The sequence below is a fragment of the Rissa tridactyla genome, chromosome 9 (assembly GCF_028500815.1).
Source record: "Rissa tridactyla isolate bRisTri1 chromosome 9, bRisTri1.patW.cur.20221130, whole genome shotgun sequence".
Taxonomy (NCBI): domain Eukaryota; kingdom Metazoa; phylum Chordata; class Aves; order Charadriiformes; family Laridae; genus Rissa; species Rissa tridactyla.
The window spans coordinates 9,322,419-9,337,099 of record NC_071474.1 but is presented as its reverse complement, the minus strand read 5'-3'; the positions used below and the strand labels follow the sequence as shown (position 1 = coordinate 9,337,099).

Here is a 14,681-nt window from a genome sequence, read left to right as displayed (position 1 = left end):
ACATTTTGCTTCCTGTTTTTAGAGAGGCTGATGATTTTTCCACAGCTCCCTCTGGGTCTTGCATCCTCTCCGAGACCAATCCTGGCAGTTGCCCCTCCAGAGGCAGAACAAACACCCTTGTCCTAGTTGCTTGTGCACAGGCCTGGGAATCTTGCCCTGGTCTCTCCTCCTCCTGACCTTGTTTTCCTCTGAACGCCACAGCAGTAATTACCCTGAGGTTGAAGGGTTATTCGAAAGCAAGTACTGTGTCTTGTCCTCTCCCTCCTTTCCAGCCTCTGCTGCTCCCTGTGCTGGAGTTAAACCCTGCCTCGAGCTTCCTTCATGTTACTATTAATCAAAGGAAACACCACCAGTGAGGGTGGTGGGTCTGAGCGGGACTACGTAGCCGGCTCCCTATGTTCCTCATGCCCTGGTGCCCCAGCAACGCCACCAACAGCCGTGCAAATTGCTGGCACGCCGGGGCAGCTGGTCCTGCCGGTGGGTCTGTTCCTGGGGTGTCGCTCCTGATCTGGGTGCTCTCGCGGGCACTGGTTGACCACAGTAGCTGGATGGTGGAGTGGGGATGGAAAATGAGGTGGAAAGACTGGTCAAAGTGCACGGCTGGGCTGCCCGGCTCGTTGCTGGCTGAGGTGGCCGCGTTGCCAAAGCCAGAAATGTAGCAAGACTCGGGCAGAGTCAACATGTAAATATGAGCAGCTGGAGCATCTGAGATGGGTTTGTTAATGCTGAAATGGAGGGTTTTGCAAGAAGAGATAAAATCAGCTTCATGTTTAGGAGGGCTTAGGAGTGGATTCCCAGGGCAAACGATCCAGCATTCCTGTACTGTGCAGTTCCCTGTACCCTCTTCCTAAGCATTTGCTGCTGAAAATGAATTTAGAATGAATATGCTTTAGTCTGACAGTTTCTGCCGTCTGAGGCCAGAGCTCCCCACATGGCAGCAGCTCCTCTCTGGAAAAGCACAGCGGGGCTTTTCCAGGCCTTGGGGGCTGGGCATAGCTCAACAAGGAGCTTGTTTGTGGCTGAACCAACAGACCTGCGGTGTGGTGTGTTGGGCACAGAGCTGTTGTCCCCCCCCCAACTCCTTTCCTGCCCACACCCGACCTGGCTGCGAGCTGTTTTCCTTGATGCTGGTGAGGAGGAGCTTGGGAAAACCCCATGTCACTGGCATGCTGGGTACCGAGGGTGGCACAGGGTGCTCATGTGTGCCCTGTCCCGGCGGAGGGGAGCCCCTCTCCTGCTTTCATCCCACACAGGGAGAGAAAAAGGGGGTTTGTGCTGTGAAACAGCTCTTCCTCCTGCCAAGTGCTAGCAGTCCCCAGTGAATCCTGGTCCTGCTCTGCACCCCTCTGCCTGCCAGCCAGGGCTGGGAGCCATGGGCAGTGCCAGGCTCAGGAAGCCCAAGAGCCAAGGTCTGACATGGGGTGAGCTGGCTGCTCCCATGTACCCTCAGTATCATCGGTCCAGGCTGCTAATTATGCATTTTCGGCTACCAGGCCGGGCTCCCAACCTTGCCTCTCGCCCTCCCACCGCCTGCTTGCATCCTTCATCCTGGGGTGGCTGGGGTACCCCCCTTGTACCCTGCATCCCGGTATGGCTGGGGCACCCCCCCCTGCACCCTGCACCCACGGGTGTCTGGGGTACCCCCCCTCCTGCCTGCACTCTTCATCCTGGGGTGCCTGGTGTACCCCCCCTGCTGCCTGCACCCTTCATCCCGGGGTGGCTGGCGTACTCCCCTTGTACCCCGCACCTTGGCATGGCTGGGGTACCCCCCCCGCACCCTGCACCCAGGGGTGTCTGGGGTACCCCCCCTGCACCCTGCACTCCTCTGCTGCCGACCCCCCCCGCCTGCCCAGCTCCCCGGCGGGGTCTCTCAGAGGGGTGGGACCCGCGGGCCGCCCTGTGCCCGGCGCGGCGGGGCCGGTCCCCGCCCCGGGGGCGGGCGACGGAGCACGTGGGGCCGCGGCGGGCCGGGCTGAGTCACTCCCCGCCCCGAGCCCCGCGGCGGAGCGGCGCGGAGGGGAGCGGAGCGGAGCGGTCGGTGCGGGTCGGGACGCGGCAATGGAGGCGGCGAGGCCGTGGCGAGCGCTGCTCTGCCTGGGGCTGGGTCTGTCGCTGCTGCTGGTGGTGGCCGGTGAGTGCCCGGGGTGCCGGGAAGCCAGGATGCAGGGGATCCGGAGTGCAGGGGATCCAGGGTGCCGAGGAGCCCGGAGTGCTGGGGAATCCGGAGTGCGGGGGATGTGGGGTGCAGGGCTGTCCGGTGTGCTGGGTATGCGGGGTGCCAGGGAGCCCGGGGTGATGGGGAGCCAGGATGCAGGGGATCAGGAGTGCAGGGGGTCTGGAGTGCAGGGGATCCAGGGTGCAGTGTTGTCCGGTGTGTGTGGGGATATGGGGTGCGGGGGAACCCGAGGTGCAGGGAAGCTGGGGATCAGGCGTGCCAGGGAGTCAGGGATGCCGGGGAACCAGGATCCAGAGTGAAGGGGGTCTGGAGTGCAGGGGGTCCGGTGTGCAGGGTTGTCCGGTGTGCAGGGTTGTCCAGTGTGTAGGGGATCTGGGGTGCAGGGGAGCCCGGAGTGGCAGGGAGCTGGGGATCAGTGGTGCCAGGGAGCCTGGGGTGATGGGGGTGCAGGGGATCTGGGATTCAGGGTTGTCAGATGCGTAGGGGATCCAGGGTGCCAGGGAGCCTGAGGTGCGGGGAAACCGGGGTGCCAGGCATCAGGGGTGCTGAGGAGCTCAGGAAGCTGGGGTGCCAGTGATCAGGGGTGCCCAGGAGCCTGGGGTGATGGGGAGCCAGGATGCAGGGGATCTGGGATACAGGGGAGCCTGAGGTGGAGGGGATCCGGGGTGCAGAGCGAGAGGATCTGGGGTGCAGGATGAGAGGGTCCAGGTTGCCGTGTGTGGGGTGCAGGGGTGGCAAGTGAGAAGGGTGCACAGCCCCTGCGGACCAGGAGCAGAGGAGCTCAGGTCCACAACTGCGTCCTTGCTCCCGAGCCGGGAATAGCTCAGCCGGGCTGTCCCGTGCTTTCAGGCTTAGATAACCGTGCCTGCGATGTAAACAGCTTCCCTGGGACTGCCTGGCACAGCACGCAGGGCTGGCCTGGCCAGGGGAACGCCGGGGAGAAGTAGCTCCATCATCACCCTGTGGATGACGCCTGGGGTGGTTGACTCCGAAACGGATGGGTGAGACCAGGGAAAAGGGAAGCAAAGCCCAAGTGCAGGCTGTGGGCCGGGGGACAAAGGGCAGCAGGAAGGTGTGCTGTGATGAAGGCCCTGGTTGTGCTGGTTCTCTCTGGGCAGAGGTGTCCATTTTGCCCTCCCGAGATAGGCTTGACCTGACCTCCCCCAGCCGTCCCAGTTTTCGGAGGATGTTATTTTTGCCTTCCAGCCAGCCTGTGGGTTCGTATAAGCAAACATTTCCAAAAGCGGTGGCTGATCTTTGTTGCCTTGGTTCCTGACTGTCCAGCCAGTGGCAGTTCTGTCCTTGACCGGAGAAAAATGTGTGTGGGGAGCATGGAGATGCTGAACTGCTCCGAAACCAGGCCTGAAACAGCCGGGAAACAGGAGCATCCAAAACTACTTGCCATAGTGGAAAATGTGACCCGTGTGCCTTGCTGCTAGGCAGGGGGCTGGCTAGCGAGACCCACCACGTAAGGGATTATTCCTGGGAGGGGATAAAAAGGAGCCCAGTCACTTGGGATAGTTAAAAGTATAAAACTGGGACCCTTCCTGTCCCGACTATGGGAGGAGTTCTTTTGCTGCTGTGTCCCACCCCAGACTCTCCTGGGTCGGAGGCACTGCGGATGCCGGGGAGCACACGTTCCTTGGCGTTCTGTTCCTGGGGAAGCAGCTGGCTCCCACTGCTGAACAGAAGCAGCTCTGTCTCCAAGGCCTTGGATGGCTGCTGGGAGAGATCCTTGGGATGGGGCGGCTGGATGCGCCCGAGACCTGCGGAGGGGCGTGGGGCAAAGGCATCCCCACATATCAGCACGAGCGCTCTCCTCCCATGCCGTAGCTCATGGCAGCGCATTGATGGAGCATGAGGTCATGCAGAACAGGCTGGGCAGCGCAGGCAGCGACTTGAATCGGTGCCCAAGTTTTTCTGCCTCCTGAGGCTGGGCTAAGGGAGCTACAGCATCTTTTCGGAAACCTTCACCTAACGCTGGCCTGTCTGCCACCAGTGTGTACCCTACAGATGTGGAGTGTCAGGAAGAGTAGGATTAACTCCAAGGAGTCCTGCTATTAAAAGACTAATGAGTAGGAGCTCGCTGAGTAGTAGCTTAGGCTAATGAGAGTTGTGCTGTGTGGTGTGGGTCTGGGCAGCGAGCCCACAGCTCATTAACTTCCACCTTCTCCGGGGCATGCAGGTAGTGGGGGGGTTATTCTTGAGTCTCCACCTGAGTTCAGCCCTTGCTCTGACTCCTGTGGCGTGGCAGAGAAGAGCCTGGCATCAAGGGATGTGCTGTCCCAGCGCTTGGCGAGGAGTTGTTCAGGCTTTCAGACAGATCTGTGGGAATCTGGTCGAGGTTTATGGAGAGTGTTGCTGTCTTGCAGCTCTTGGGGCAGAATAAATTGAGGGTGGGAGGAATTTCAGCCTGGCTCTTGCAGTCTGATTCAGCACTGCAATGGGGAGCAGAAGGTTGACAGGTGCAGTGGCTTGACCTCTCCTGGCTGCCAGGTGCCCACCCAGCCGCTCCCTCGCTCCCCCTCCTCAGCAGGACACGGGGGAGAAAAGAAGATGAAAAATCTCCAGTGTGGGTCCTTCCCATGGGCTGCAGTTCTTCATGAGCTGCTCCAGTGTGGGTCCTTTCCATGGGGTACAGCTCCTCAGGAACGGACTGCTACAGCGTGGAGTCCTCCATGGACTGCAGGGGGACAACCTGCTTCACTGTGGTTTCCTCCACAAGTTGCAGGGGGACAACCTGCTTCTCCGTGGTATTCACCGTGGGCTGCAGGGGAATCCCTGCTCCAGTGCCTGGAGCACCTCCTCCCCCTCCTTTTTCTCTATCCAGGGTGTCTACAGGGCTGTTTCTCTCACATTTTTCTCACTCCTCTCTCCCACAGCTGCTGTGCAACATTTTTTACCTTATCTTACACATATTATCACAGAGGCAACACCACTGTTGGTGATGGGCTCAGCTTTGGGCAGCAGTAGGTCTCTTTTGGAGTGGTCTGGGACTGGCTGTTCCCAGCTTGGGGGCAGCTCCTGGTGTCTTCTCGTAGAAGCCACCCCTGCGGCCCCCCAGCTACCACCACCTCGCCACGTAAACCCAGTACCATGGGAGGTGCTGGAGGTGGGTGGACAGATGGGGAGGACAGTGCAGCCCCACCAGCTGCCCAGGGGGACCTGCCCTTGGGCTGGGGCTGCCTGGTGGGAGCTCCTCAGAGAGTGCTTGGAGTGAATGGAGTTCTGGCAGGCATCGTGCAGGGATGGACTTTATGCTTCCTCCTCATGTGTCTTCAGCATCTGAGACCGAGGCCTGCAGGCTCCCCCTACAATGATTTTTTTTTTTGGTCTTGCGAGTACTAACTTTCATTAGCAAAACCCAGCCATGGGACCAGCCCCATTCCCTTGAATAATCCTGTCCTGCTCACGCCTGAGCGAGCCCCCGCCTGGCCACCTTCCCAGCTGAGCAGTGGAAACATTTGATGCACCAAAGATCTGGCCTTGGTTTGACGTGCAGGCTCTGGTTTGACGTGCAGGCTCTGTTAAACCCCTTTTTTAATATGCCAGGGCAGGGCAGGTCCTGGCCGCCCTCTCATGCTCCTGGTCTCAACCATGGCTCTTGAACACCTGCAGTCCCGTGTGGGATCCGGCAGCCAGTCCCACTGTCCCCTGGCGGGTGCTCCTGTCCCCACAGCATCCGCAGGGGAGCAGCTCCTGCCGGGATGCCTCCATGTGCATCTGCGGGGCTCTGGTGGATACCCACCTTAGAGATGGCTTGCAGTGACGTGTGGCTTTGCTTCCAGGTGACTTCTGCGACGTGAACCACTGTCAGAATGGGGGCACCTGCCTGACCGGGATTAATGAGACCCCCTTCTTCTGCATCTGCCCCGAGGGCTACGTTGGGATTGACTGCAATGAGACGGAGAAAGGTGAGGTGCTGACCCCATCATGGCGGTTCTGTGAAGTCCTTGAGTCTTGCAGAGTGGCATTATGCCCTCGTCATGGCCCTGCACCATTGGCCCTGGGGTCTGGCCCTGGGGTCCAGCCCTCCTGATGAGCACATAGAGCAGAGATCCAAGCAGACACGCGGTGACCTCCATCACCTGGGGGGATGCAATGTCTTCAGGGAGTGACAGCCCATTAGATACTCTCATTTTACACCTGTGCCTGTATTACAGCCATTTTTCCCTCTTCCCCAGGCCCCTGCCACCCCAATCCTTGCCACAACAATGGCGAGTGCCAGCTGGTCCCTAATCGGGGAGATGTCTTCACCGACTACATCTGCAAGTGCCCCGCGGGGTATGATGGGGTGCACTGCCAGAATAGTGAGTACAGTGGGGTCTGGGGGAACTGGGGGAGGCTACTCTGCTGCTAAGGGCTTGGGGGCCCTCTGGGCAGCACTGTGGTGACACCCAGGGGGTGTTTCCAGCTGTGGCCATGTTGGGCGCTGGGCTCTATTGGGGACCACGGGCTGGTTTGGACCTTGCAGGTTTGAGGGAAGGACCATGGCGCAGGGACACGGCTGTGTCTGAGCCTTGCTCGGAGGGACATGGTGCCTCAAGTAATGAGACAAGCGGTGCCTGGAGGCTCAGTCTGCTCCGCATGACCTCCCAGCCTTGCTGTGGCTGTGTGTCCCGATGCATCCGCGTGGCTGCAGTCAGCAGGGACATGGCTTAGGAGGCTCCTTGGGTTAGAACTTCAACCCGTGCCACCATATCGGCAGGGATGCTGCCGTGGCCCTTGCTCAGGGGATGCCTCTCCCCTCTTATTGCTGCACCAAATGAGGGGTCTCCTCCCTGGGACTGGATTTGGGGTCACGTCCTGAGCTCCCCGACTCTGTCTCCTAGGCAACAATGACTGCCACTCCCAGCCTTGCAAAAACGGAGGCACCTGCCTGGACCTGGATGGCGACTATGCCTGCAAGTGTCCTTCTCCGTTCTTGGGGAAGACCTGCCATGTCCGTAAGTCCCTGGCACCAATCATACAGAATTCTCTTTTCCTCCCTGTTCCTGACTGCCCTGTCCCCCATCGCTGGCACACCCAGGAGGGTTCTCACCAGCTAGTTCAGGGGATCTGGAGGGCAGCCATGGGTGCCTGTGTGCCGGCTGCCCTTGGTGCCACCAAGCTTGGTCCTGATGGAGGGAGCATCCCCGGGAAGATGCCATCTCCTTTCTAGAGGGTCCCCAGAGCGTCCCTTTTTCCACCTAGAGGGGAGCTGATGGACAGTGTGGTTTTGGCTGAAGGCTGAGGAAGGTGGGAACACATAAGGGACAAGCAGATCCTAGCGCTGGCCTCCATCTCCTGCCCTGTCCTCAGACAACGGGCAAATGACCCCCTGGTTTTGCCTCCTGGTCACTATCTGTCTTTGGTGCTGATGTCCCCACTCTGCCCTCTCTCGCCCACACCCCCAGGCTGTGCAGTTCTTCTGGGCATGGAAGGAGGAGCCATCTCTGACGCCCAGCTCTCGGCATCCTCTGTCCACTACGGCTTCCTCGGCCTCCAGCGCTGGGGCCCAGAGCTCGCCCGCCTCAACAACCACGGCATCGTCAATGCCTGGACCTCCAGCAACTACGACAAGAGCCCCTGGATCCAGGTACCTGCGGCAGGTCTGGGAGCACTGGTGTAGCGGGCAGCCCTGGTAGCCCCAGCTGGTCTTGCTGGGCTGCTGTCATGGGGTTTCTCTGCTTCTGGTGGCAATGCCAGGGCTAAATTGCTGCAGCAAGGTGCCACACAAGGGCATCTTGTGACATGCCTGGAGAAGATGAGGTCCCTGGGGGGGAAGATGGGGACCTGGGGTGGTGGTGGTGATCCCCCCTTCTCTGCCCACCCTCGGATATGAGGCTGGAGGGATGGAGGACTTTAATCTCAAGGAAGTCACAGTGCCCTGCGCGGTGCCTTTCCTGGTCCCGATGCTGAGCGTGAGCCCACCCTCCCAGTGGGGCTCGGCGGCGCTGGTGGGCACAGGAGCTGTGCACCCCATCCCAGCTCATGCTGTCTTCTCCCGCCCAGGCCAACCTGCTGCGGAAGATGCGGCTGACTGGGATCATCACGCAAGGCGCTCGCCGCGTGGGCCAGCAGGAGTACGTCCGCGCCTACAAAGTCGCTTACAGCCTGGACGGGCGGGAGTTCACCTTCTGCAAGGACGAGAAGCAGGACGCAGACAAGGTGGGCTGCGATGCTCCGCGTGGGGGCCGTGCCGGTTCCCCTCACCCAGGGGTGGTGTGGGTGCCAGCGTGGCTGTGAGCTGCATCCCAGACTGTCCCCATGTTTGGGAAAGTGCTTTTAACCAGCGTCAAAGCCACGTTGGGAACCGTCCTAGCAGCGAGATGGCACAGATGGTTCCAGCGCTGAGCAGTACACTCTGGCTCTGTTTAATTGACCATAATAAGCGCAACCAAAGAAGCAGCCCTGACTTATTTGGGTCATTCAGATAACATCTTTATCGCTGACACACTGTGGGAACCGGGCATGGTCTGGAAGTGCCAGCAAACGGCTTAGCGCGGCTCGGTGCTGTGTCTGCACCCAGCATGAGCTGACAGCGTATCACCCTCTCAAAGCAGGAATAATCACCGAGGGCAACGCTTCCCACTCTCAGTTTCTATGGCAAGCGCCTTGTGCTTGTTTTTCGAGCATCCAGGGAATGACTGGGAATATCTGCCTTGCTTTAAAAAAAAAGAAAAATTTCTCTTGTTTCTGCAGCGGTGCAAAAAATGCATGAAAACATGACCTGTCTGTATGTATTGTGTTAAAAAGAGGGAAGCACCTCTCTGCTGGTCACAATTCGGGGAACATTGCTGTAGCAAGAGGGGTTTTATGCACGAGGCTGCGGGGGGGGCTGGGGCGCTCAGCCCTGCTCGCCGTTGCAGGTTTTCCAGGGGAACATGGACTACGGCACCATGCAGACCAACATGTTCAACCCCCCCATCACTGCCCAGTTCATCCGCATCTACCCCGTGATGTGCCGCCGCGCCTGCACCCTGCGCTTTGAACTCATCGGCTGCGAGATGAACGGTAAATGTCGGTGGCTCTCCCCTCCCCAGGGACCACAGGGCAGGGGGTGACACAGGGCAGGGCATCACCCCTTGTATTGGCTCTGATCCCCTGGGACGGGGGATTTGTCAGCGCTTCTTTTTTCTCATGCCGGCTATGTGATACCTGGAAATACCCACGGGTGTTTTTGGGGAGCACAAGCTGTTAATCCCACCATCTCAGCCAGGCTTGAGCTGCATTCTCACGCTGCTAACACCTTCCCAAACTCTCCCAGTTCCCAGCTGAGGGGTTTTTATTGTGCCCTGCTCCCTATCCGAGCTGCAAACCGGCTGCTTTTCCTGCTGGAGAGTTTTAAAAGCACTGAGGATCAAAGTCCTCTGGGAAATGTGAGGGATGATTAGCCTGAGCCCTTTCCCCATGCCTCCTGCATTCCTGCCCTGCGGCACGTCCCCGTCAGCTGAGCGGGACCCGTGTGGGTGCAGGGCTCCGCGGGGGCTTGGGTCACATCCTGCTGCTGCGTGGGTGCAGTGCCAGCCATGCCGTGGGCTGGGGATGCCTTTGCCTTGCTCTCTTCACCCGTAAAAGCATCCTCCTCTGCCTCCTGCCGAAACTCTCCGTCCTCCCGGGCCGGGCTGTGCCACAGGGACATCCATGCGTCCTTGCAGCAGGAGGCACTGTGAACCAGGGAATAGCTGGGAGCTAAAAATCCCAGGGAAAGGGGAGTGAGCTGCAACCCTGCGCCTCTGCCGAGCCTTTCCCTGCCCGGCCGTTCCTGCCGCTCCGGGCAGTGGAAACGTGGGGACATGGGGATGGCGCATTCCGGGCCTGTGGGGTTTTGCTTGCGACGGTGCCGTGGACTCTTTCCTTTTCATCGCCTGTGTAAACCGTTGTGTTACAGTGTATTTCAACACGGCAGGTTGCTCGGAGCCTCTGGGCATGAAATCCCGCCTGATCTCCGACCAGCAGATCACAGCCTCCAGCGTCTTCAAGACCTGGGGCATCGACGCCTTTACCTGGCACCCCCATTACGCTCGCCTGGACAAGACGGGCAAAACCAACGCCTGGACGGCGCTCCACAACGGCCAGTCCGAGTGGCTGCAGGTGAGTCTCGGTTCCCCCCCTCTGCTGCCTGATTTCTCCTCCCCAACTCCTCCAGATGTGCCCGAGGCCACTTCCTGTGCCTGGGGCCACCTCCTGTGCCGGGCTGGCTGGCAGCGGGACTGGCACGGTGGGAGAGACCGGGCAGAGCCGCTGCGATGGTGCAGCCATGGGGCACACAGCCCAGCGGGGCTCTCCCCGAGCTGGGATCGCAGGGGCAGGTCGGGATAGGGCTGCAGCCACCGGTTTTAACAGCGATGCTGGAGCGCTGGGCCAGAAACATCAGTGCCCATAGGGACAGGGACAGGGTGGTGACATCTCCGCAGGCCTTCTTGTGGGGTGCCCTGAGCCTGCAGCACTCCAGCTCTGCATCACCCCCACGGGAAATGCCATCCCAGCCTGGTGTCACCCTCCCACGGCTCTCCGGCTGCCCAGAACACCGCGTTTCTGTTTTGCAGGAAAAAAATCAGGTTTGCGTTTCTTTTCTCAGTCTGGAATGGGAACAAATAGTTTTGAAATTTCCTTCTCAGTTTCCTTTCCTCCCCTGTTTTTGTACTTTTCACATGATTTCATGACATAATGGGACAAAGCAGTTTAGATATTTGTCCCGCTTTTTATTTGGGAAATGATTAAAAGCAGCTGCTCCGTGGCCCTAAATAAACCAGCTTATCAAGACGTCTGCTGGTGGGGTCGGGATGACATGCTGAGTTGGGCTGTCACACCGCAGGCTGCCTGTGTACGTGTGTATAGAGTTACATGTATACTCATATATATACACATATATACGTGTATATAGTTAGTACTGCCCTCGACGAGCATAAACCAGGAACTAAATTAAGATTTTCATCTCATTTGTTGGCTTGCCCCGTAGCGTGCCAGCAGCAGCAGCGCAGTGTGGTAGAGTAAAGAGAATAGAAACCATCTCACTTACAACCCAAATGTCAGACCGCGCTGAATTGCCTGTTTTCTCAGCCAGAATCACTTTCCAGTGGAAATGCGTTTCCTCCGGGAATCCTTTAATTTTTTTTTGTATTGAGATTTTTTTGCCATCATTCCCACATTGACCTTTTGAGCAATGTTAAAGCGGCACTGATGGGGAAGGGAGCTGGGACGGCAGGGTTTGTGTCCCGCTTTGGGTTGCTTTGAGGGATGCTGCAAGTGTTAAAGGGTCAAATATTTTGCAGTATGTTTTATTAGTCACTCTGGGATCGGGGCAGGGGTCGAGTGGTGTTTTCTCCACTCTTGACCTCCAAGGGTCAGTGCATCCCGACTGCCTCCAGGACACTCGGGATGCTCTGGGGTGGGAGCACTGCTCCTGCGAGGAGCCTCCACGAGCGTTGTCTCTGTGCCAGATCGACCTCCGGGACCAGAAGAAGGTGACGGGGATCATCACGCAAGGAGCCCGTGACTTTGGGCACATCCAATATGTGGCAGCCTACAAGGTGGCCTACAGCGACAACGGCACGTCCTGGACCCTCTACCGGGATGGCCAGACAAACAGCACCAAGGTGTGTGGGACGTGGCAAAGCGGGCAGTGACATCCCGGGGCTCGGGGATGCTGCTGTGGGGAGGGATGGAATGGTGGCAGGGAGGTCCCGGCGGTGCTGACACCCACCTTATTCCCCTCCTAGATCTTCCACGGTAACAGCGACAACTACTCACACAAGAAGAACGTGTTCGATGTGCCCTTCTACGCCCGCTTTGTCCGCATCCTGCCCGTGGCCTGGCACAACCGCATCACCCTGCGCGTGGAGCTGCTGGGCTGCGACGAGTAGGCGCCTGGGGGAGGAAGGACGGGGCTGCTCTTCCTCGCCGCCCGGCCCACGCCCTACCCGCCCCTGCCTGCTCCTGCTCCGACCTCACACTCCCCCTTCTCCCTGTCCCCAAACTCGGGCGGTAGCCAAGAGGGCTCCCCTGCCCCGCGTTGGTGCTGGGGCTGCAGCACTGCACTTTATGGGGCCCTCGCAGGTGGGATGCGGGGATGGCTTCAGCCCTTTTGCCCCGCTAGCCAGGGATGAGACCCCCTCCTGCAACCGGGGCTTGGCTGGGGGACCTTCTCCTGCAACTGGGGCTTCCTTGGAGGACCCCGTCCTGCAACCAGGGCTTGGCTGCATCCTGCCAGCTAAGCCCAGAGACAAATTTTCTCCCCCTTTTTGCTTCTGCTTCCAGCAGAGAGGCTGCAGCCAACAGCAGTCCCCCGCCTGTGCTGGGGCTCAGGGCTCAGCAGTTTTGGGGGGCTTATGGGAGGCACCCCAGGCTCGCAGCCTCCGACATCCCTCTGGCTCTCTGCACGGCTGCAAGCAAGGGCTCTGAAAAACCTACTCGGCTGTTGTCCCATGCCAGTTTTGCCAGGCCCTGGGTCTGCTTGCCTGTGGTGTCAGCGCCACATAGTGTGAGCGGAGTGATGAGATGGCTCCTGCCAAGAGGCGCTGGGTCCCCATTGCCGGTGGCTCTACTCGCTGGGCGCTCCCGGCCGGTGCCACAGCTGGCATTTTGGCAGACACTGCCCATTCCCCTTCCTGGGATGCTGGCTCCAGCGTCCTCCAAGTCTCAGCATTCCCGCTCTCCCCACCTTACTGCAATTTGGGGTGCCTGGAGATCCCTTGTCCCCAGACCCAAGTGGTGACCGGGGGGGGCTGCAATCTGGTTAGCCAGGGAGAGATGGCCCTGCACAAGGGCGCAGAGAAAAGATGAGAAAGGCAGTGGTTAAACCACCCAAATGCAGTAGGCAGAGACCTGTGCCATGACCCTTTTTGTAACCTGACTTTTTCCCTTTCCGTGGGGTGGAGGGGAGCCTCTTGCGTTGCTCAAGCCCTTGGGATTAGCAGTAGGAGAAGAGCGAGACCCGGTGCTGGCAAGCAGGAGTGCGAGCATGGTGTCCGGCAGCGGCGCTGGCGGCGATGCTTCCCCGCCTGCTGGGGTGCGAAGCGGCCGTGGGGCTGGGCTGGCGACGGGTTTGCTTTGGCAAGTGCCGAGGGAGCCCGGGTGGGATGGTGGGAGCGGCGGTGGCCCCGCTCTGGAGTGTCTCTGACAGTATTAAAACCAGCTGAAACTTTAGGGTTGTTGGTTTGGCTGCTCTTTGCCTCCCTGAAAGCCACCTCCCAAAGCCCGGCAGGTCTGGCGAGCCCCCAGGATCCCCTCTGAGACCCCAGCCTCCTTCATCCTGGGGGCTACTGGCTGCCGTGCTGTCCCCACACCTCTCCTGCTGTCACAGACCCTCCTTAGCTCCCTTCTCTGCCCAAAAAACGGTACCAGGGCTTTGTGCATCTTCCCTGCTGCCTCCGCCCCGTTGCAGCTGCCGGAGCCTGTGCTCGCAGCTGCTCAGGCGCAGCGGGATGGGACTTGGGGAGGGGAAGCCGCTATTAGCACCCCACGCCCTGCGTCTCCTCCTTTGGCTTTGATCCTGGAGCAAATCCTCCAGCTTAGAGCAAAAGCGGCTCTTTCACCCCAGTGCGCACCCGGGGTGGGCAGGAGCTGTGGGTTTTGCCAGGGCTGCCTGCGGGGATGCTCCTGGCAGAATCCCCCAGGCAGGGTGGGGGGACGGATGCTGCTGGAGCAGGAACGTCCTGCATTGAGGATGGGGTCCCTGGCAGGGAAGGAGCACTGGGGTGAGCAGGACAAAGGAGCTTTTCTCCTCCTCAGAGTCTTCTGCCACACTGGGAAAGGACCCCTGAGGTCGGCACGAATGGCCCAGGGCCACCTGCATTCCACCGCAGCTATCGCAGCCCTGGACAACCTCCGTGCACCTTCCCGCTGCCAGCAGTGCTGTGCTCGGCCATGGATCCTGTCCCCGGCCCCTGCCAGTGGGACCTGCCTGGTCCTGTGCGTGCCAGCCCTGGGCACCAGAGAGGCTGGGGGGGGTGCTGCCAGAAACTGGGCTGAATTCATTCTGGCTGTGGCTGCTTGGTGACAAATAGCAGCCACAGCTAGAGCTGGGGACGGGAGGGACAGTCAGCCCCATTCACCTCCAGACGTGCCACCCTTATCGCCGGGAAGCTGGGGCAGAGATAAGAGCAGCTCTGAGTCCGGCCAAGAGAGCCCCAAGCCAGGGGCACGGCAGAGGCTCCATGGGGAAGGTGATGGGAGCAGATGCTGTGTGTTGGAGCAGGGGATGCATCCTCAGTGCTCGGCCACTGCTTCCCCCTGCCCATTGCCAGCCCCCCAGGCCAGACCCGCTGATGGATGCTGAGCCCCTTCCCAGCTCTGTCGTGTTTCCTTCCTCCGGCCGAGCCCCAGACTTGGGGGTTTGCGAGGGCCAGGGTGCCCTCCACCCCAAGCACAGCCCTTCACGGCTTGTCCCCATCCCTGGGATGCTCTTCCCGGACGCGGCTGGGTTGCTGGGACAGCAGGAAGGCTGGGAGGGCCGTCACACTGTGGCTGTGGCACCCCGCTGCCTGCTGACTCGGCTGCCGGTGCTGCCAGCTGCCCACGA

At 59.9% G+C, this 14,681-nt stretch overlaps 1 protein-coding gene across 2 annotated transcripts; it reads left to right on the top strand.

The window, feature by feature from the left end:
- The first annotated feature begins 1,982 nt into the window (after positions 1-1,982).
- MFGE8 (milk fat globule EGF and factor V/VIII domain containing) lies at positions 1,983-13,304 on the top strand. 2 transcript variants are annotated; one of them, XM_054215438.1, is made up of 10 exons: positions 1,983-2,131; positions 5,965-6,090; positions 6,361-6,486; positions 7,009-7,122; positions 7,573-7,754; positions 8,171-8,326; positions 9,028-9,172; positions 10,068-10,252; positions 11,602-11,757; positions 11,881-13,304. In XM_054215438.1, exons 1-10 carry the CDS (start codon positions 2,059-2,061, stop codon positions 12,022-12,024), a joined length of 1,407 nt encoding a protein of 468 aa, XP_054071413.1. In that variant the 5' UTR covers positions 1,983-2,058; the 3' UTR covers positions 12,025-13,304. The 2 variants fall into 2 exon arrangements, with proteins under 2 accessions (XP_054071413.1, XP_054071412.1); XM_054215437.1 differs by having other exon boundaries at positions 10,050-10,252.
- Positions 13,305-14,681: the final 1,377 nt, after the last annotated feature.

Bases quoted from the DNA above. Each gene is read 5' to 3' on its own strand.
- MFGE8 (XM_054215437.1), top strand. From the start codon at position 2,059: ATGGAGGCGGCGAGGCCGTGGCGAGCGCTGCTCTGCCTGGGGCTGGGT. The intron at 2,132-5,964 runs GTGAGTGCCCGG...CTTTGCTTCCAG, and splicing joins GCTGCTGCTGGTGGTGGCCG to GTGACTTCTGCGACGTGAAC. The intron at 10,253-11,601 runs GTGAGTCTCGGT...TCTCTGTGCCAG, and splicing joins GCCAGTCCGAGTGGCTGCAG to ATCGACCTCCGGGACCAGAA.